General features: G+C 42.7%; 1 protein-coding gene across 2 annotated transcripts in view; it reads left to right on the plus strand.

Moving 5' to 3' along the window:
• Positions 1–22,285, plus strand: part of LOC109927499 (paladin-like) — a 222,742-nt gene that overhangs the window by 112,493 nt on the left and 87,964 nt on the right. For both annotated transcript variants that reach the window (XM_048616323.1, XM_048616324.1), the window contains exons 15-18: positions 8,654–8,851; positions 9,039–9,179; positions 10,758–10,829; positions 12,234–12,374. In XM_048616323.1, coding sequence (XP_048472280.1) covers positions 8,654–8,851; positions 9,039–9,179; positions 10,758–10,829; positions 12,234–12,374 — 552 coding nt within the window. The remainder of the gene's footprint in view (positions 1–8,653; positions 8,852–9,038; positions 9,180–10,757; positions 10,830–12,233; positions 12,375–22,285) is intronic.

Consider the following 22,285-nt stretch of genomic DNA (forward strand, 5'->3'; position numbering starts at 1 on the left):
CAGGGAGGCCAAGAAGCAGTACCGGACCAAGTTAGAGGCCCACACCTACCAAACAGACTCCCACCATCTGTGGTAAGGCTTAAACGACATTACGGGATACAAAATTAAACAGCGCAAGATAGTGGACAATGACACATCCCTCCCTGCCCAATGCTTTCTATGCTCGGTTTGAGCAGAATACCACCGGCCTGCCCCGATAGCCCCAGACACACGTGTTCTCTCTGTCACCACTTCACAGGTCAGATTAGACTTCCTGGGAGTCAACGCAAGGAAAGCGATGGGCCTGGACAGTGTCCCTGGCTGAGCATTCAGATTCTGTGTGGACCAACTGGCAGAGGTATTCACCAACATCTTCAACCTGTCCCTCCTACAAGTCGAAGTCCCCACCTGCTTCAAGAAGACCACAGTCATCCCTGTACTCAAGAAGACACATGCAGTGTGCCTTAAATACTACCGCCCAATAACTCAGACTTTGATAATCATGCAGTGCTTCAAGAAGCTAGTCATACCCACATCAACTCCAGTCTCCAAACCTGCCTCGATCCCCTACAGTTTGCCTACCGACATAACAGATCCTGAGAGGATGCCATTTCCCTAGCCCTGCACTCATCCCTGAAACATCCGGACAACAAAGACACCTATGTCAGACCCCTGCTCGTTGACTACAGCTCCGCTTTTAACACTATTATCGCCTCCAGATTGATCTCAGAACTGCGTGACCTTGGTCTTGGCTGCGCCCTCTGCAATTGGATCCTCAGCTTTCTGACCCATAGGCCGCAATCAGTGAGGATAGGTAACTGCACCTCCTCCACAATAACACTCAATACTGGAGCCCCCCCAAAGGATGCATTCTCAGCCCCCTACTGTACTCTCTGTACACTTATGACTGTGTTGCTAAATTCCGAATGAACAGCATCTACAAGTTTGCTGACAACACCACCAGAGTGGGACAGATGTCTAACAATGACGAGTCAAAATACAGAAGGGAGATAGAGGGCTTGGTAATGTGGTGCAATGAAAACAATCTGTCTCTCAACGTCGGCAAAACTAAAGAACTGATCATCAACTTCAGAAAGGAGGAGAACACGCTTCCATCTACATCGACGGAACTGAGGTTTAGAGGGTGGAGAGCATCAAGTTCCTCGGAGTGATGATAACCGACAACCTGTCCTGGACTTCCCACGTAAATGTGACAATCAAGAAGGAACAACAACGCCTCTTCTTCCAGGTGGCTCAGGACGTTTGGCATGTCCATAAGGTCCCTCACCAACTTCGACAGATGCACCATTGAAAGCATACTGTCCAGGTGCATAACGGCCTGGTATGGTAACTGCTCTGCCCAGGACTGTAAGAAACTACAGAGGTGGTGTGCAGAGCCCAGACCATCACAAGCCAACCTTCTAGCCATGGACTCTATTTACACGGCTCGCTGCTGCAGAAAGGCGGCCAACATCATCAAAGACCCATCACACCCCGGTAATGATCTCCTATAACTTCTTCTGTCAGGCAGAGGATACAAAAGCCTGAACACACGCACGAGCAGGTTCAGGAACAGCTCTTTTTTGGCCATAATCAGACTGTTGGATAGACTGTAGCTCAAATAATGTAATCTGTATGCCTCTAAGTCATCCTTTGCTTGCTGTGATCTGCCTGTATCACTCATAAACAAAGCTTTTCACTCTATTTTGGTACACGTGACAATAAAATCAATCAACCAATCAATCAATCACTTCGCTGGAGTGTCAGGTTGGATAACATGCTCAGGTCTCTGGATCTGCTGAGTCAAAGGCAAGAATGGTCTCATTGAGCCAGGTCTGACACCGATCAAAGTGATGTGAGCATCTTAAGCATTTGTACGATCACAATTTGTATGATTCATCCTAGTGCTATTGTCCTACAGTTCAATGTTGGATAAACATACTTGAAGTATTGTCCCTTTCCCATCCGCTTCCTAGGAACAAATAATCTAAATGTTGCAAAACCTACGCTGTGCTATCATCATGGGCTTAGGAATATAATCAGTATTGATCTTCTGTGACAGTTAAGAGGGCAAAGCCTGGTTAGATGTCATGGGATAATTGGCCTAGCATTTGAAAGCTACACACAGTCTCTTTAATTTTATTATTTATAGGTGAGTTGTAAAACTTAGAATTTGGGAGGCTGGGAACTGGAATTGATTGGAACAAAGGCATTTTCTGCTGTATTAGCTGCGTGGGAGCACCATCAAATCGCCCCTAAGCCACATACAATGTAGACTTAGGGTGGGGAATGTGTAAAATGGATGATGAAGTTAGAGGGTTAGTAGATTGTACACACATAAATTCCTTTTTAAATGCTTGTATCAAGTGCTGTGGCCATTTGCTAAACCACACAGCAATGCAATTTGGTCCTTATGTACTTTAAGTGCTAGTAAAGAATTTTGGCCCCTAATTATTTTTGTGTAACGGAGGAACTGCCTAAAGAGATGATACATTTCACCAAAATTCTGCAGTTGCTGGAAGTCTGAAATAGAAACAAAGTGCTGGGAAAAACTCAGCAGGTCTGGAGACGGTTAGCATTTCAGGTCTGTAAGCTTTCGTGAGATCCTTGAGATGAGATATATCTTAGGTGAAAGTCATAAGAGAATCGAGAGTAAAAACTGCTGTAGATCAACTTATCTCACTTGGATGCTGACTCTAATTGGTCAACTGGCATTGCCAACTCCCCAGGATTGCCCTGGAGTCTTCAGGACTTGAAGATTAATCTTCAGAACACTGCTTTAAACAATCCTAGAGAAAAAATATTGGGCAGTGGAAGAGTTATGCATTTCATTCGCTGACCTAGTGTGCTGGTTCTCTTGTTAGACAAAGCATTGGAAGTGGATGAATAGAGTGATAGAGCTGTACAACATGCAAACAACCCTTTGGTCTAACTTGTCCATGCTGACCAGGGTGGCATGGTGGCTGTGTGGTTAGCTCTGCTGCCTCACAGCGCCAGGGACCCGGGTTTGATTCCACCCTCGGGCGACTGTCTGTGTGGAGTTTGCACATTCTCCCTGTGTCTGCATGAGTTTCCGCCGGGTGCTCCGGTTTCCTTCCACAGTCCAAAGATGTGCAGGTTAGGTGGATTGGCCATGCTAAATTGTCTCTAGTGTTCAGGGTGTGTACATTAGGTGGATTAGACAGGAAAATGCAGGGTTACAGGGAAAGGATAGGGAGATGGGTCTGGGATGCTCTTCGGAGGGGCGGCGTGTCCTAGTTGGCCAAATGGCCTGCTTCCACACTGTAGGGATTCTATGATTCTATGATACCCTAAGTTAATCTAGTTCCATTTGCCAGCATTTGGTCCATATCCCTCTAAATGCTTCCTATTCATATTCCCATCCAGATGCCTCTTAAAAATGTTGTAATTGTACCAGTCTCCATCACTTTCTCTGGCAGTTCATTCCATACATGTGCCACCCTCTGCGTGAAAAAGTTGCCCCTTAGGTCCCTTTTTAAGTCTTTCCCCTCTCACCTTAAACCTTTAGTTTTGGACTTTGCTACCCTGGGGAAAAGACCTTGTCTACTCACCCTACCTATGTCCCTTATGATTTTATAAAAAGTCAACCCTCAGTTTCCGACACTCCAGGGAAAATAGCCCCAGCTTATTCAGCCTCTCCCTATAGCTCAAACCCTCCAACCCCGGTAATATCCTTGCAAATCAATTCTGACCCTTTCAAGTTTCACAACATCCTTCCTATAGCAGGGAGACGAGAATTGAGTGCACTGTTCCAAAAATGGCCTAACCAATGTCCTGTACAGCCTCAATATGACCTCCTAATTCCTATACTCAATGCACTCACCAATAAAGGCAAGCATACCAAATGCCTTCTTCACTATCATGTCTACCTGCAATTCAACTTTCAAGGAAGTATGAACCTGCGCTCCAAGGTCTCTTTGTTCGAGGACCTTATCATTAATTGTATAAGTCCTGCCCTGATTTGCCTTTCCAAAATGCAGCATCTCATATTTATCTAAATTAAACTCCATCTGCCACTGCTCGGCCCATCGGCCCATCTGATCAAGGCCCCGTTGTACTCTGAGATAACCTTCTTGGCTGTCTATTACGCCACCAATTTTGGTGTCATCTACAAACTTAATAACCATACCTCCTATGTTCACATCCAAATCATTTATATAAATGACAAAAAGCAGTGGTCTCATCACCGATCCTTGTGGCACACTGCTGGTCACAGGCTTCTAGTCTGAAAAACAACCCTCCACCACCACCCTCTGTCTCCTATCTTCAAGACAGTTCTGTATCCAAATGGCCAGTTCTCCCTGTATTCCATGTGATCTAACCTCCCTAATCAGTCTATCATGAGGAACCATGTGGAACGCCTTACTGAAGTCCATATAGGTCATGTCCGCTGGTCTGCCTTCATCAATCCTCTTTGTTGCTTCTTCAAATAACTCAACTAAGTTAGTGAGACACGATTTCCCAAGCAAGAAGCCAAGTTAACTAGCCCTAATCAGTCCTTGCCTTTTCAAATACACATGAATCCTGTTCGTCAGGATTCCCTCCAACAACTTGCCTACCACTGATGTCAGGCTCACCGGTCGGTAGTTCCCTGGCTTTTCCTTCCCACCTTGCTTCAGTAGTGGCACCACATTTGCCAGCCTCCAGTCTTCCGGCACCGCACCTGTGGCTATTGATGATACAAATATCTCAGGAACGGGCCCAGCAATCACTTCCCTAGCTTCCTACATAGTGCTAGGGTACACCTAATCAGGTCTTGGGGATTTATCCACTTTTATGCATTTTAAGACATCCAGCACCACCTCCACTGTAATATGGACATTTTGCAAGATGTCGCAATTTATTTCCACAAGTTCACTACCTCCCATATCCTTCGCCACAGTAAACACTGATGCAAAATACTCGTTTAATATCTCCTCCATCTCCTGCGGTTCCACACATAGGTGGCCTTGCTGATCTTTAAGGAGCCCTATTCTCTTCCTAGTTACCTTTTTGTCTTTAATGTACTTTAGAATCCCTTTGGATTCTCCTTAACCCTATTTGCCAAAACTATCTCATGTCCCCTTTTTGCCTTCCTGATTTCTCTCTTAAGTATACTTCTACTGCCTTTAACCTCATCTAGGGATTCACTCGATCCCTGCTGTCTATACCTGCCATATGCTTGACCAGCATTCCCTGCACTTTCCAGCCTTGCCCTTCACCCTAACAGGAACATACTGCCTCTGGACTCTCATTATCTCATTTTTCAGCTGCTCCTTTATCTGTGAATATCCATTCCCCCCCTCCCCAGCCCCTCCGCCCATCAACTTCTGCAAGTTCTTGCCTAATACTGTCAAAATTGGACTTCTTTCAAATTAGAACTTCTAACTTTTTGATCCGGTCAATCCTTTTCCATCACTATTTTGAAACTGATAGAATTATGATCACTGGCCCCAAAGTGCACCCCCATTGACACCTCAGTCACCTCCCCTGCCTTATTACCCAAGAGTAGGTCAAGTTTTGCTCCTTCTGTAGTAGGTATATCGACATACTGAATCAGAAAATTTTCTTGTACGTACTTAAATTCCTCTCCATCCAAGCCCTTAATGCTATGGCAGTCCAGTCAATGTTTGGAAAAGTAACATTCCCTATCATTACCACCCAATTATACTTACAGATAACTGAGATCTCCTTACAAATTTGTTTCTCAATTTCCCACTGTTGGGGAGTCTATAGTACAATCCTAATGAAGTGATCATCCCTTTCTTATTTCTCAGTTCCACCCAAATAACTTCTCTGAACGTACACCTAGGAATATCCTCCCTAAGTACAGCCGTAATGTTACCCCAAATCAAAAACGCAAATCCCCCTCCTCTCTTGCTCCCCTTTCTATCCTTCCTATAGCATCAATACCCTGGAACTTTAAGCTGCCAGTCCTGTCCATTCCTACTGCCACGTTTCCGTAACCACTATGATATCCCAGTCCCATGTTCCCAACTATGCCCTGACTCCATCTGCCTTGCCTGTTAGGCCCCTTGCATTGAAATAAAGGCAGTTTAATTTATCAGTCCTACCTTGTTCTCTGCTTTGTTCCTGCCTACCTTGACTGTTTGACTTGCTCCTTTTCTCAAATGCAGCAGTCTCAGACTGATCTCTTTTCACACTATCTCTGTTGGTCGCACCCAACACCCCCAACTAGTTTAAATCCTCCTAAGCAGCTCTATCAAATCTCTCCACCTGTATATAGTCTGTCCTTCTTTTACAGGCCACTTTTACCCCAGAAGAGATTCCAGTGATCCAAAAATGTGAATCCTTCTCCCCTACACCAGCTCCTCAGCGATGCATTCATCTGCTCTATCCTCCTATTCTCACCTAGCTCGTGGCACTGGGGTTAATCCAGATTTTACTACCCTGGAGGACCTACTCTTTAAATTTCTGCCTAATTCCTATATTTTGTCCTAAGAACCTCTTCCTTTTCTCTTCCCATACATATGTTGTTAGTTCCAATGGGTACAATGACCTCCTGCTGATCCCTCTTCCCTTTGAGAATATTCTGCACCCTCTCCAAGATATCCTTGATCCTGGCACTAGGGAAGCAACACACCATTCTGATGTCTTGTTGTCGGCCGCAGAAACGTCTGTCTGTGCCTCCAGCTAGAAATCCCCTATTACAGTCAATCGTTTGGAACTTGACATAACCCTTATTACATTAGTGCCAGTCTCGGTACCAGAAACCTGGCTATCAGTGCTACATTCCCCAGAAAGTCCCCCTACGTTTTCCAAAACAGCATACTTGTTTGAGATGGGATTAGCCACAGGAGACTCCTGCACTACCTTCTTAACTGTCCTACCTTTCCTAGAGGTAACCTATCTACCTGACTGTATCTGCAGTTTTTCTGCCTTCCTGAAACTGCCATGCATCACATCCCCTCACTCCTGTAAATTGCTCATTGCCTCTAACTGCTGCTCCAACCGATCCACGTGATTTGATAGGATTTGCAACCAAACACACTTCCTGCAGACATAATCATTGGTAACATTGAAATTCTCCCTAATCTCCCAGATCCAACAGAAAGAGTTTAAAAACCAGGCGGGAAAGAGCACATCACTCTACTAAAGACCATCTTTGCACCTTAACAATCTACAGACCCAGAAAATAGCACAGCCTTCCTGCTCTAAAATCACTGCTCCAGGATAACTTAGTACCTATGTTTTATATTTTTAAAGTTTAAACAAGAGACAGATCTCAATAAAACATATAATAAAAAAAACACTCTACTCACTATTGCAGGCATACAGAAAAAAAGTAAGGTTAGACTTTAAAAAAGCCTCTTAGCTACTCATAAGAATTTCATTAATCAATAATCGTCCAATCAGGCATTCAAGATTCTGTTCACTTTTCAGTCGGTGAACAAAAATCGGACATCGTGATGTAGACATGCTGGATGGCCAGTTGGTGGAGGTCATGTGATTAAATGTCTGCGAATACACCGAACGATAGTTGGGCAGCTGAGGGGTTAACTTGAAAGTGGAGAAGCATGGGTCCTAGTTGGTAGAAACAATTGAGGGGAAGAAAAATATATACTTGTTGAATAATTTAAAGGCCTAGAAGAATCACATAAATAAATTCAGTTCAATTTGTTTGGTTTTGATTATTTACTGTTACCATAAAGAGTGAAATTAGAGTATAAATATTTAAAATGAACAACCAACAAACTTTTAAAATCATGATTGACATTGAAGAAGGTTATCTAAGATTATAAAGAGATCCTGGTCAGTTGGGTCAATGGTCTGACAAGTGGTAAATGGAGTTTAATTTGAATAAGTACAAGGTATCGCATTCTGGTAAAACAAACAAAGGCAGGACTTATACAGTTAATGGCAGGGCACTGGGTAGTGTTGTAGAGCAGAGAGACATAGGGGTTCAGGTACATAATTCTTTGAAATTTTGCGTCACAGATAGTGTGATAAGGCATTTAGCATGCTTGCCTTCATTGCTCAGACCTTTGAGTATAGGAGTTGGGATGTGATGTTCATGTCGTACAGGACATTGGTGAGGCCTCTTCAGGAGTACTGTGTGCAGTTCTGGTCACCCTGAATTAAATTATTAAATTGGAGAGGATTCAAAAAAGATTTACCAGGATATTGATGGAAATGGAGGGTTTGTGTTATAAAAATTGGCTGGGATTTTATTCACTGGAGCATAGGAGGTTAAGGAGTGATCTTAGAGAGGTTTATAAAATTATGAGGGGCACAAATAAAGTGAATACAAGGGTCTTTTCCTTAGGGTGGGGAGTTCAAAACAAGGGGGCATATTTTCAAGGTGAGAAGAGAAAGTTTTAGAAAGGACATGAGGGGCAACTCTTCTACACAGAGAGTGGTTTGTGTGTGGAATGAACTGCCAGAGGAATTAGTGGTGATGCAAGTACAGTTACAACATTTAATTGGACAGGTACATGAATGGAAAAGATTTGGAGGACAAACGCGGGCAAGTGGGAATAAATTGGAAACATGGTCAGCGTGGACTGGTTGGATCGAAGGGTTTGTTTTCCAACTGGTTTGTCAAAACAGTTCTTCAGAAAAATATCAATACATATTTGTTTATAATGGAGGACAAATGAATATGTTTCTGGCTTATGTTAATGTGTATTGTTGTTTTATTTTTCTCTTAAAGAAACTAGAAAGTGGCCTTAAAAATGAGATTTTGGCATCGCAGAAGTTGCTTGAAATACAGCTGGAGCAGGAGAAGCAGATGAAGTTGTTTACAAGTTGTCTCACCATGCAGGAGATTTTCAACCAACTGAAGAGTTCCCATCAGGGCCTACTGTACAGACGTGTCCCCATCCCTGACTGTGGTGCTCCAAGAGAAGAGGTAAAGGGATGCTGAAAGAACCTCAGTCCTTGTGAGGACCCTTTTAGGAAAGAAAGGAGGAAAATATGGGGAACAGTTTATAAGCTAAAATAAATTTTGATTGCAGATTTTTGTCTGAAATTATATTTTCTTTTCCAAATTTCTCGCTGACTTGCCATTCATTGCTGTAACTTCATTTCTCCTCAAGGACTTTGACAAGTTATTCGAAGCCATGAAAACAGTTTTCGCAGATGATTCCCGCTCAGCAGTTGTATATAACTGCCATAATGGCAAAGGAAGGACAACGACTGCCATGGTGCTGTCAGTCCTTGTTTTCTGGCACTTCAAGGTTGGTACTTTGCTCCATTTTTAGTCAGTGATGTACACTGGGCTCTTGTGCACTATCAGCTTGTTTGTGCTGTGTAGCACAGTTGATTTTAAATTATGCATTCTGAACATTGCTTCACAGAGGGTTCTTAGACTTAATCGATTCCAGATTAAATGAAGCAACTCCCTGTTTTGAACAACTTTAATTGTTCATTGACTTTATAAAAATCTATCATTTGGAAGAAAACAGATTTGCTCCTTATTTTAAAGGTACAGAGGTCCCAGTACCTGGAATATAATCTGGCAGAGTAGACACCCAAGCAATGTGGAACTGATTGGTTTATACAGAATAGAGATCAAGCTGGATCTGTAATATGTGTTTAGCTGGAATTCTTGTTGTATGACATGCGTGATATCAGACAATGACACCCATACCATATAAGGGGTTAGGACCAGGGACCTGCTTTTGAACCTGGTAGTGTTGGAGGTTTGGGGAGGCATTTTCTGATAACTTCCAGGTCCCTATTGTTGTCATTTGCAGCTGCCCTCCTTGGACCAGCTCTGCAGCAGATTATTTGAGTTGAGCAAATTATCGTTAGAATATCGCCTCATTCTATTCACATTTGAGTTTTGTATGAGCTTAAAATGGGGATTGCAGTCCCCTCCTGGGTTTAGGGCTAAATATCTACCCCAATAAGGCTGAGTCCGGTGGGCTGGTCAGCTCAGCTGGAACAGTGGCTCATATGAGTTTCAGAATAATGTCAACACTGAGGGTTTGAGCCCCATTCCAGCCAGTGGGACTTGCCACCTTGTCTTGTCCCTTGGGAGAGGAAGATAAGGGCAAGCCAGCACTAACAAAACCTGTCATGAAGACAGCTCAAAATAAAGCTTTACTGCAACTGATGGAATTTGAATTTCATGAAAAAAGCTGATAGTTGTTGTTGTATGTGCATCTCACCTTTTAACAGAATTCACTGCTAGGGACTCCATGTGCTGTTCATGTACTATGTTGCAACTCTGCCTGACAGTCTACTTTGGGTTTGCAAACTGCATACACAGCTGTTGGCAGTTTGCTGTTCTGCCTGCTTCACAATTTATAATATGTTTTACTGTGGTAAACAAATTAACCTATAGAATGAATCAATCTCTGATGGGTGTTTAATTGTCAGATCATTATCATTAACAGGACAATGGTGACTGTGAAACTATCACTGATTGTCATGGAAACCCATCTGGTTCAATAATGTCTGCTACCCTTACCTGGTCTGGCCTACGTGTGACTCCAGATCCACAGCAGTGTGGTAGACTCTGAACTGACCTCTAAAATGGCCCAACAAACAACTCAGTTCAAAGCAATTAGGCATCGTCACTTTGTTGAGTGCTGGAGGCTGTTTGGTACTTGTCAAAATACCTTTGAGCACTTTCAGACTCAGAGAGGAGAAGAAAGGAATTTCATCATCCATGAATTTAATTACAGTTCAGGGCCCATTGGAGGTTAGGAGAAGGTAATTCATTCTGGGAAATTCTTCCTATACTTTCAGTATTGATCAAACCCAAGGAGCTAATAAACTGCTCATCTTGTTCTCTGTCCTTGTTGCAGGGAATTCCTGAAAATAGTGAAGAAGAACTCGTGAGTGTGCCAGATGCCAAGTATACAAAGGGAGAATTTGAGGTATGTGAAAGGCAGCTTCCAGGTAAACAGAATTGGCCTGGACTCTTGCTGTGACTGAATGACTGACTGAAATTCGTCATCCATGAGTGAACTTTGCCATTCACAATATCTACCTTGTTGTGGCTTTCCATTTTTTAAAGCTGTGCTTCCAGAAACTGTTCATCTTTAGCTTCCGCTCCTTTGTGAAGTGCTGGGCTTGGAGAATGCCTGCATTCAATTAAGCTTCAGAACCAATTCTAGAGCACTGAAAATTCAGTTTGGACACAGGATGGGACTATTAGCTGACAAAGGCTTGAGTAGGTCACTGAAAAGCGACCTAGTGTTTGCAAATGGATTTCCACAGGACCATTGCTCTGTTGCTGCAGTTACACGTATAGCCTCATCAATTATGGAGGTATGAGCCTCAAGGTAGTTCTTCCCCTGGATTGTAACACTTCATGAGTGGGTTGAGGGCCTGTGATAAGAGAGCCAAGTAACAGATTGAGTTGATGGCTGAAACCCCTTGGGGTCCCTTGCTTGCACTGAGATTACCAATGTCGAAAAGCACCAACTAGCAATGTTGCTCAATAGCCCTTTTTTTCAAAAGGTGCTCGCTAAACTTGATACAGTTGCCCCGCTGCCACTGATGTTCTCAAGGAGCTGGGTGATGTGCTGGTAATGTTACCGGACTAGTTCTGCAGAGACTCAGGCTGAAGCTCTGAGGACATGTGTTCGTGTCGCACTGTGGCAACAGCTGGAATTTAAGTTCAATTAATAATGTCTGGAATATGGAAATAACCTTAGTAATGTTGTGACGGGACAACTATCATCAATTGTTGTGGAAACTCATCTCATACACTGATGTTTTTTAGGGAAGGAAATCTATCAATTACATGTCCTGGCCTAGGTGTGACTGCAGACCCACAGCAATGTAGTTGACACTTAACTGCCTCTGAAATGGCTGAGCAAGCCAATCAGTTTAAGGGGCAGTTAGGGATGGGTAACAAGTGCAGCCTTGCCATCCCATGAAAGAATGAAGAAACAAAAGTCCACGCTCAACAAAGCTGTCAGACTGTTACTGGATGCTGAACGAAGACAATCATTTTCGTACTCCTGTACAGTTCTGTTATATTCACGCTGTTGAGTCAAACTTGAATGCCCCAGGTGACTCCCCTTTGTGTTAGTCTCAAGGAACGCAACAGTTTTCCATGGTGACTGGGTCCAGTTTTTCAGGAACTTGCCTGTGATTCTGGTGGAAACCTGTGCTTTGGAGAATTGGGTTTATTTGCAATGTTGCCACCTATATCAATGCTGCCATGGGCATAAGTCTAGCTATTTGCTTTCATACTTGGAAAAACATCCGGCAGGGAAAGGCCGTCTCTCCAATTACAGAACTGTGGCTTTAACCTCATATCTTTCTTTCAGATTGTGATGCAGATAGTTCGACTGTTGCCCAATGGAAACAAAATGAAGAAGGAAGTAGACCTGGCTCTGGATATTGTGAGCGAGACCATGACTCCTATGCATTACCATTTACGAGAAATCGTTATCTGCACTTACAGGCAGGTGAGTCAGTGCCTACATGGACAGATACATCATCCATTCAATACACCTTTCCTTCCAAATCAGATCTTTCTGTGGATGAGAGAAGTTTTGTAAATGATACTAGAATGTCCATAAAAACTGCAGACTGAGGCAGAGATCATGTATGATCTAAGGTAGGATGGAAAGTGGGATTCAGAAAATTACTACAAATCAAATCCTGCAGGTAGGATAAAGAACACATGGGGTCATTTGAGTAGAAGACAAATTTAGATCACATATGGAGGAGGTCTGTTCTGAGGAAGGGTCACTGGACCTGAAACTCTGATTTTTTTTCTTCACAGATGCTGCCAGACCTGCTGAGCTTTTCCAGCAACTTCTGCTTTTGTTCCTGATTTACAGCATCTGCAGTTGTTTCGGATTTTAGATCACATATGGTATGGGATTGAGCATATGGTCTTGGACTCCTTATGTGAATCTGTTTGAGGTAGTTCAGAGGAGGTTCACTTCACCAATTCCTGGGATGAGGATTTTATCTTCTTAAGAAAGGTTGGCCAGGTTGAGTCTGTATCTATTTGAATATTGAAGAATGTGAGGTGATCAATGAAACATTCAAAAGGGACTTGACAGTGTAGATGTTGAAAGGATCTTTCCTTTGTGGGAGTGATTAGAACAAGGGGACACAGCTTAAAAATGAGGGGTCTCTTATTTAAAACAGATGAGGAGAGTGTTTTTTTTCTCAGAGGGTCGTTTGTCTATGGCATTCTCTTCCCCAAAGAGTGGTGGAGGGAGAGACGTTGAACTTTTTTAAGAGAGAGATAGATTAACACCGTCATCAGGCTAGGTGGGAGTGTGGAGTTGAGGCCACGATCAGAACAGCTATGATCTTATTGAATTATAGGGCAGGCTAAAGGGACTGAATGGTCTATTTCTGCTCCTAATGTTCATAGAGGTACACTAGACTTAATTGATAAATGATTTGATGCGGTGAATCGACACCAGATGGGCAGATCAGCCTCCCTCAATCTCATTCCTTTTTGTGGTATCAGTATTTTGTCATAAGTGTCAGAGCATTCTATCCTAGCTGCTAATCTGGGATTACATTATCATGAATTTGTGAGCCAGAACAACAGCCATTTGGTGAGATTTGAGGTGATTGACATGCTTCTCTTGTCAACCTTTGTGTGAGTCTTATTTATCATGGATATGTGTTGATGAACTGGAGGCAGTGTTTTTATTCCGCACTGACTTTTATCATTTACATTCATATCACCAGTACATTTGAATTTCTTTTAAAATTCTGTAAGTCAAAGGTTAACTACAACTGAAACTGAATGAATTTATTACTTCATGAAGTTTTGTTTTATAGAACCTGTGTGTAAAGTTTTTAATGTGCAGAGGTTATTGTACTGCAGGTACACACAGTTCTGGCTGATCAGGAAGCTCTCTCACACTCATACTGACTGCTGTCAGTGGTGGAAAGGATATACAGACTGATAACCAACTTGTTTAGCTGTGTTATGATTGTCTCTGAGGTCCAGATGTAGGGTCACTATCCACAGCACCACAAGATCTCCTTTGCTTAGCGTGTCATGTAGGCTGGCAGTTCAGAAGAATACTGAGGGAGTGCTGCACTGGCAGAAGTATTATCTTTTACCTGCTGTTACTGGTAATTGTGCAATGTCTCATATTTAAGAGTGGGGAAGTTACGTAAGTCAGGGAAAACGTGAGATTTGTCGCAAAAAACAAATTTCAGACAATTGCAACAATTTATATTATTGGAACATCCTTTTGGAGACTCCATGTCTTTTTCCCTTGTTAATACAAATTGTTGAGATTGTCTGAAATCTGTCTTAGTCCTGATTTAGATTGACATTCCTATTGCGGCACTTTAAAACTATTTCAATGGATGTAAAGGATATCTGCAGATGTGGAAGGTGTTCTATAAATGCAGGCTCAAATTCATTTCAACTTACAATTACATAAAAGGAAGAACCTCCAAACTGACAGGCTAATGGTATCTGGCCTTGCTAATATGGCACAAACTGTGGGTTAAACTCGATCATTGAGGCATTGCAGGATTAGCTTTCTGTGAAGGGAACAGCATTGATGATTGGGATAAAAAGAGAATGCAAGACTGTCACAGTTGACTACAAATACATCAACTTTATTTTGTAACACAGATTGGACCTGCCATTATTAATAGATGGGAAAAGAAATAATGCATGTTGTTATATCAATAGGTACACTGATAACTATCAGTAATTTATAATTCAACAGAGTTTAATCCATGAATTAAAACTGCATTTCTGAATCCCACCAGAAGGTGGTGCAGATGCTCCACTTTAAGGTTTAATATACTTTAAGATCATCCATTCACATTGAACTAACTGTGAAGAAGTGACAATACTGCACTGAGTGAGACTTCCAATGCCTTTAGTCATTTTGGCAGAAGCTAAAGATGATCAAATATTGACAAAAAAAAACAAAGATTGACTGAAGGCTGATGTGCTTCCATCCAAAAATCAATTGACACACATTAGAAAAAATTTTAGATTTCAGTTGTTGGATCTTGTTGACAATCATGGGCGAGATGCAGCAGTAGTGTGGGTCAAATCTGCTGATAGTGATATCCTTGGTAGTGAGGCCAAAGTAAGAGCAAGAAAGGAGGGTGCAGGCACAGTGCCATTCAGGTGGGTCAGTTTTCCAGGCTTTGATGCTATACAAATTTGAGGAGTTCTCCTGACTGCTTCAGCAACTTCTTCGTGATAACTTTGGGTTATGTGTTCTGGTGGTCTGAGGGCTGGAGGACCCAGCCTCCTGGGGATCTCCTGAGTGACCTCCTCAGCCTGAACTGATTGGAGGCTTTTGGCTCCATAGCAGATGGGGATGGTACATCAGGGAACCCCTGGGGTATCCTGGAAAAAGTTATCTGTGGGTGCCTGTCTGTCATATCTTCTTCCTGTCCAAGCATTATGGTATCTGCCTCATCTCTCAAGGAGATGGAGGTCAATGTCCCATAGCCCCCCTCTTGCCAAACCAGTGAATGAATCCATCCATGGCTTGGCTGAGGAAGTGAGGTTCCCCTCATGTATCTTGTAAATACTGATTGTTCTCCTACATCTAGTTCGTCATGGCACCTGCTGCCTAATCTGTGAAGGCAGTCAAACACTTGTTTACCAGAGCCATGACATCAGATAGAACTTGAGCAGACTCCTGTGCTCTTCCTTCCAGTCTGTGCACAATCTCCGGCACCTCTGCCAGACGATCCCTTGCTTGCCTCTGCAGCTCAATAATGCTGAATTCAGAGGCTCTCCAATCATGCACAGCTTGGCAAGGATGTGTTCTGCAGCAATTGTTTAAATGTTGGACACCTTGACTGTTTCTTCCCCTTGTAGGTGCAGATCTGTGCTCACTGGAAAGTGACCTTGAGCCTATTCTAAATAAAACCGAAAGAACTGCAGATGCTATAAATCTGGAACAAAAACAGAAGTTGCTGGAAAAGCTCAGCAGGTCTGGCAGCATCTGTGAAGAAAAAAAATCAGAGTTTTGGGTCCAGTGACCCTTCCTCAGAACTGTTCAATTTCTAGCAACTTCTGTTTTTGAGCCTATTCTAGATGGAGACACCCACCGAGGTGATTGTCTGCTGATGGAGGATGGGGAAGGAGGCCTTGAAACTGCTTCCTTGAGATTGTCAATTGTTCCTCCTCAGGGGTGTGATATGAGGACTGGTAGAGATGGTCTGGGGCTGAGATGCTTCTTCTTTTGGCGCAGGATACAGAGGCTGTCTAAAAGTAATTAAGATGTATTAATGTGGTGAGTTTCCACTCATACCTAAAATTTGATTAAAATCTAACAAAAGCAAAATCCGGTGGATGCTGGAAATCTGAAACAAACGCAGAAAATGCTGAAGGAGCTCAGCAGATCTTGCAGCAACTGTGGAGAGAAAAACAGAGTTAACGTTTTATCATATTGCTCACCTGCTCCTCAAAAGGAGGTGAGGAGCCTTGTGGTAGGCATATTGTCCCCAACCACTGTCTGAGCACATTTGCAGTTATTACGCACATTCTCCTCTTGAAACATGAGAGTAAGCATTAATAGACACTAGAATGGGTACATGAGCATATCCCTGTTTTATAGACACAGATAGAGATATCATTTGCCAGAGTTGTGATTGTCCGGGGGTATTACTAGTAAGAAGAGTGTAAGAAGTTGGGTCTTAAAAGGTTCTGATGAAAACGTCATTGTGACTAATGTAGCTCAATTTTTGGTCAATGGTAATCGCTAGCATGTTGATAGTGGAGGATTCATGGTTGTACCGTTGAACAGCAGGGGCAATGATTGGGTTCTCTCTTGTTGGAGAAGGTCATTTCCTGGTATTTGTGTGGCACGAATATTACTTGCCATTTGTCAGCTATCAATGTCCTGTGGATCCATCGTACTGTTCAGGAGGGAGTTCCAGAATTTTGACCCAACGACACTGAAGAAATAGCACTGTATTTCCAAATCAGAATAGTTGAGTGGCTTGGAGGGGAACTTGCAAGGGCTGGTGTTCCCATGTATCTGCTGCCCTTGTCCTTCTTGATAGTTGAAGTCATGGTTTTGAAGGTGCTGTGTTCCCCACAGCCTACTGGAAAGTGAATAAGTCTTCCAGTCCCCAGTTGGATGAATCTTCTCTGTCAGTAAAACAGGCCTTTAAAACAGCCCATTTCCAGTATTTGACAACCTGTCAAAGATTAGAATGTCTTGGGTTTTCTCGTGGATTAATGGCATGGAGAATTCTTTCTTTCCTGAAGTGCCCAGAGCAGTCCTAGAGAGCTGGTAACCCTACGTACACTGAGTGAAAAAGATCAGTACTCAAGCAATATTTGTTTTAAAAAAAGACTTAATTTTAGTGGGAGCGGGTCTGTGGGGATTTGGAAGAAAATGTAATCCCTAGCAAGATGGCTGTTGAAATCACCTCTGTCTCCTCTTTCAGCCTTACAGACATCTGTCTGGAAAAACAGTCTCCTGAAGGTATTGGGATTTTCTCAACATTTGTGAAGTTGTTGAGCACAAATGTCCCCTTGACAGCTGGCTTTCCGTACTTTCACAATTAAGGGTCATATTACCTGCAACAAAAGCTTTAGCAGCTGGTTGTTACAGTGCATTGTGATTGGTTGCCAAGCCTTTGATGCGATTGTGAAATTGTGTTATCGGAATTTAGTTTTCAAAATCTCCAGCTCGTGTCATCCCAGTATTGTGAAGCAGATGAAATAGAAAAGAAAGACTTAGACTTGTTGTCCCTTTTGTGAGCTCTATATATCCCATTTTGCTTTGCGATGAGCTGAATACTTTTGATTTGTAATCACAGTTGTAGCACTGAGATTTACTGCGGCCAATTTACTCACAGTAAACTTCCACAGACAGTAATGTACTAATGACCAATAGCTCACCGTAGCTCTTTCAATTGTATTATGAGCTCTATCACCAGAAGGACAAGGGCAGCAGATACATGGCAACACCACCACTTGCCCATGCCTTTCCAAGCCACTCACCATCTTGACTTGGAAATATATCACCATTCCTTCAGTGTCACTGGATCAAAATCCTTGAACTTACTCCCTAACGGCACTGTTGGTATCCCTACACCCAAAGACTGCAGTGTTTCAAGAAGGCAGCTCACAATGGAGGGGCACTTGTAGAAGACAGAGTGCCCATGTATCTGCTGCCCTTGTCAATTAGATGGTAGTGGTTATAGGTTTGGAAGGTACTGTCAGAGGAGCCTTGATCAATTTCTGTAGTGCATCATGTAGATGGTACACAGTGCTGACGCTGAACATTTGTGGTGGAGGAAGTGGATGTTTGTGCTTTGACCTGGATGGTGTCAAACCTTGAGTGTTATTGGAGTTGCAGTCATTTAGGCATTTGGGCAATATTCTATCACACTCTTGATTTCTGCCTTGTAGATGGCAGACATGCTTTGGTGAGTCAGGGGATGATTTACTTGCTGCAGGATTCCTAGCCTTTGATCTGCTGTTGTAGCCAAGGTATTTATATGACCAATGCCGTTCAGTTTCTGGTCAATGGTAACTCCCAGGTTGTTGATAGTAGCAGTTCAGTGAAGGTAGTAGCATTGAATGTTGAGGGGCAATGGTTAGATTCTCTCTTATTCGATGTAATCACTGCCAGGCACTTGTGTGGCACAAATGTTTACTTGCAACTTGTCAGTCAAAGTCTGGATATTGTCCAGGTTTTGCTGCATTTGACCATGGACTGCTTCAGTATTTGAGGAGTCATGACTGGTATTGAACGTTTTGCAATCATCAGCAAACATCCCCACTTCAGACCTTATCATGGAGGGATGGTCATTGATGAAGCAGATGAAGATGATTAGGCCTAAGACATTACCTTGAGGAGCTGAGAGCTTTGTGGTGCAATATTAGTGTCCTTAACTCTTAGCCAACTGGCTTCAAGATCCACCTGCTCCAGAGACTCCCTCAGTCAAATGTAGCCTTGATATCAGAAGCAGTCACTTGCCTTACATCTGGAATTCAGCTCTTTAGTCCATATTTGAACCAAGACTGCAATAAGATCAAGAGCTGAGTGGCCTTGGCAGAATCCCAACTGAGAAACAGTGAGTAGATTATTCCTGAGGAAATGCTGATTGATAACAGTGTTGATGGTGCCTTCCATCATTGTACCTCAATTCCATTTGCCTCCTTTTACTTCGCCTTCCTTGTTATGTTTATAGAATAGAAATATAACAGTATCCAATTCAGCTGAAACTCAGTGGTCACAGATATTGGGAGAGAGGATTCCATGAATGGGCTGAGCGTAATTGTAAGAATTTGCCCCATTTATCTTGATTCCCAGACTGAAGACTTTAATTTGCTTTATGTTTTACACTGAAGACTTTGATCATTTTCAACTCCTTTTAAAGTTTAAACATTTTATTGTAAACACTAACCCCCCAACACACACCACACACACACCATTACTGGCTGACCTATAACCTTGTCTGCCAAAGCTTCAATTTCATCTTTTGTGATGTGATGTCATCCTGCCGTGAAACCCCTCCAGAACTGTGTGACAGCAAATGGTGTGGACAAGAGGAAAGCAGGCCTGAGAATTGGGACTCCTCCATTAGTGTTGGTGGTGGTGAAGTTGGAAGGGGCATGGAGCTTGTAAAAGAGGCAGAGGCAGGCTTGATTTGGCTCCATATGCTGCACATTCACACCCACACTCTGTCTTGATGCCCTTTTTCCAACCCTCAGTGCCCAACCCCCTTTCCATTTCTGGTAGCTTAACCCAACCTTTAGCTGAAATCCATTCCCTACTTTGAAAGTGCTCAGGTACCTGATTAACAACCAACCTCAGAAAGTGCAGTCATTTGGACAAATGATTAAGTTGCATGTGGCTATTTATATAATTTCAGTTAAGTTATTCTGAGTGCCTCCTGGGTGGGCGAAGGTAGATGACTGGTTATTATTTACCATGATGTCTTTGAAAGCGAACACAGTTTCCAGGTGTTGGGATGGGGAGAAGGTGGCAAGAGAAGTGACTTTGAACTGAGGGTGAATTGTTGCTGTGGAGCTCCCTATCTGACTCTGCCAGGCCTGAGCAACAGCCCTGTCCTGTTCTGACATTAATTCCCTGTTCAGAACAAGCAGGCTTTTATCTAAGGGCTCTCTCACTACATTTCAGCAGTCCAGTCATAGCCATAAGTGGGTCTTCAACTAACCTCCCTCTCTCTTCCCTTCCCTGCAAGTAAATTACCTTAGCGCTGAAGAACATTAATCCTCAAATACAAAGAGGTTACTTTTGCTTAACATTTTTGGATTGGTGGCCTGATAAAGCATTCACCCTCCCTGCCACTTTGAAGGGTTGCCTCTTGCAGGAATCAAGACTGTTAGTTGTTGAAAAATGCACAGTGTTCCTGCAAAGGGTTACACAACATTCTATCATTTATGCGGCTGTAAATCACAGAGGCTGGGAGACGTACACAGGATCTCATCTTGTAAAAGCCACAGAGAACTCCCTGCAGTGGAAATTCTTGGAATCCATGCTGTTCTGATCATTCAGCGAGGCTTTGTACTCCAATTATACATTGCCTGAGGTAAATATAGTCTGTCTCATTAAACAGGATCCATTTAAGGTATTGAATAAAAGCCTACTACTGCACACAAGGGGCCATGAACAACATTTACAGTGCACGTCGGGGTAACAAACTTTCAAAACGGCAGAAGTACTGTCAGTTTTTTGCCACTTGGAGCAGGTGGAAAATACACCTCTTGGGCAAAGAAATTATTTAACTTGCAAATGGACAGGTAACTGCCCTGCTGGGAGGTTCTTAAGCAGTTAATAAAAATGTTTTTGGAAGTCCTTTTGCTAGCTGAACTTTTGTATTTGGTTAGTCCTCAGTTCTCAACGGACTTTTCATTTAGTACAATCTCCTGAAAATTAAGTATAAAGGAAGAGTTATATTTAAGTAGTGCCATCTATGACCTCAGAATGTTCCAAAGTGCTTCAAATTAAGTACGTGCTGTTTTCAAGTTTAATACCTGATAAAATATTGGGGATACAATATTAATCAGATAATCTGCTTTAAGTGGATGACCACTTTGCTGCCCTTCACACCTCTTCTATATTGTTTGTACTTACATCCTCTGGTCTTACCCCATGGAACCTAATTTTCATTTAATATCTATGCCCTCCACCCTATTCCAGACTTTTCCTCAGGATCTTCTTCCTACATTTCCTCTTCACTTTTTCAAAACCTATTGTGTTTCTGACTATTCTCAGTTCTGATGGTCACAGGACTAAAGTGTTAATTCTGTTTCTGTCTCCGCAGATGATGCCAGATTTGCTGAGTTTCTGTAGCACTTCATTTTTATTTCAGATGTTTGCCTCTGTAGTGTTTTGCTTTTGTGTTTTCTGTGGTGTTACATAAGTGTTTAAAGATTGGCCGAGGCACTGTAGAGATGCCGGGCCATGGGATTTTTCTTTCCACCTGTGAAGGCAGATGAAGCCTCCCTTTTAGCTTCTTATCCACAATATTGTGCTTCTGACAGTAAAGCACTCTCTCTATACAGCAAAGAAATGTTTGCCTGAATGATGTGCTCAAGTCTCTAGGGTGGGACATGAACCCATGAGGTTCGGAATCAATGGCGAGATAACATGAGGTGGATCAAAAAAAACTGGGTGACCCCAAGTTGTCATTGCTGAGTATTAATCAAAGTGGCATTGACAATGCTAAATTCAGCTGCCACCCTAGGGTAGTACTAGTACTTCCCATGGGAAAGTTTCAGTTTCATGACATTACCGTCAGAACAGTGAACAATATTTTGCTCTTGGTTCTTCTTTCCTTTCTCCCACCTCCTCTTCTCCATCTCTTCTTCCTTCTTCTGTACTGTACTGTACTCGGTCCAAACATCTTGAGCAGCTTCATCAATGACCTTGCCTCCATCATAAGGTCAAAAATGGGGATGTTTGCTGATGATTGCACAATGTTCAGCGCCATTCATGATCCCTCATTTACTGAAGTAGTCCATGTCCAAATGCAGCAAAACCTGGTCAATTTCCACATTTGGGCTGACAAGGGACATGTAACATTCCGACCACACAAGTGCTAGGCAATGACCATCTCCATCAAGAGAGAATCTAATGATCACCCTTTGACATTCGATGGCGTTACCATCACGTAACACTCCCGTATCAACATCCTGGAGATTAACGTTGATCTGGAACTAGGAATATAAGTACTTTGGCTGTAAGAGCAGGTCACACATTAGTCATCCTCTGGTTAGTCTTCTTCCAGACATTAGGCAACCTCACCTGATTCCTTAAAGCCTGTCCACCATCTAATTAAGGAAAAATTGGTGAGTCAGAGTTCAGAAACCACAGTTTTGGACTATGTGTCAAATTTTAGGGAAAAATTAAATAGAGTGGATGAG

This window comes from Rhincodon typus, chromosome 34 (genome assembly GCF_021869965.1).
Source record: "Rhincodon typus isolate 14 chromosome 34, sRhiTyp1.1, whole genome shotgun sequence".
In the NCBI taxonomy this organism is placed as follows: Eukaryota; Metazoa; Chordata; class Chondrichthyes; order Orectolobiformes; family Rhincodontidae; genus Rhincodon; species Rhincodon typus.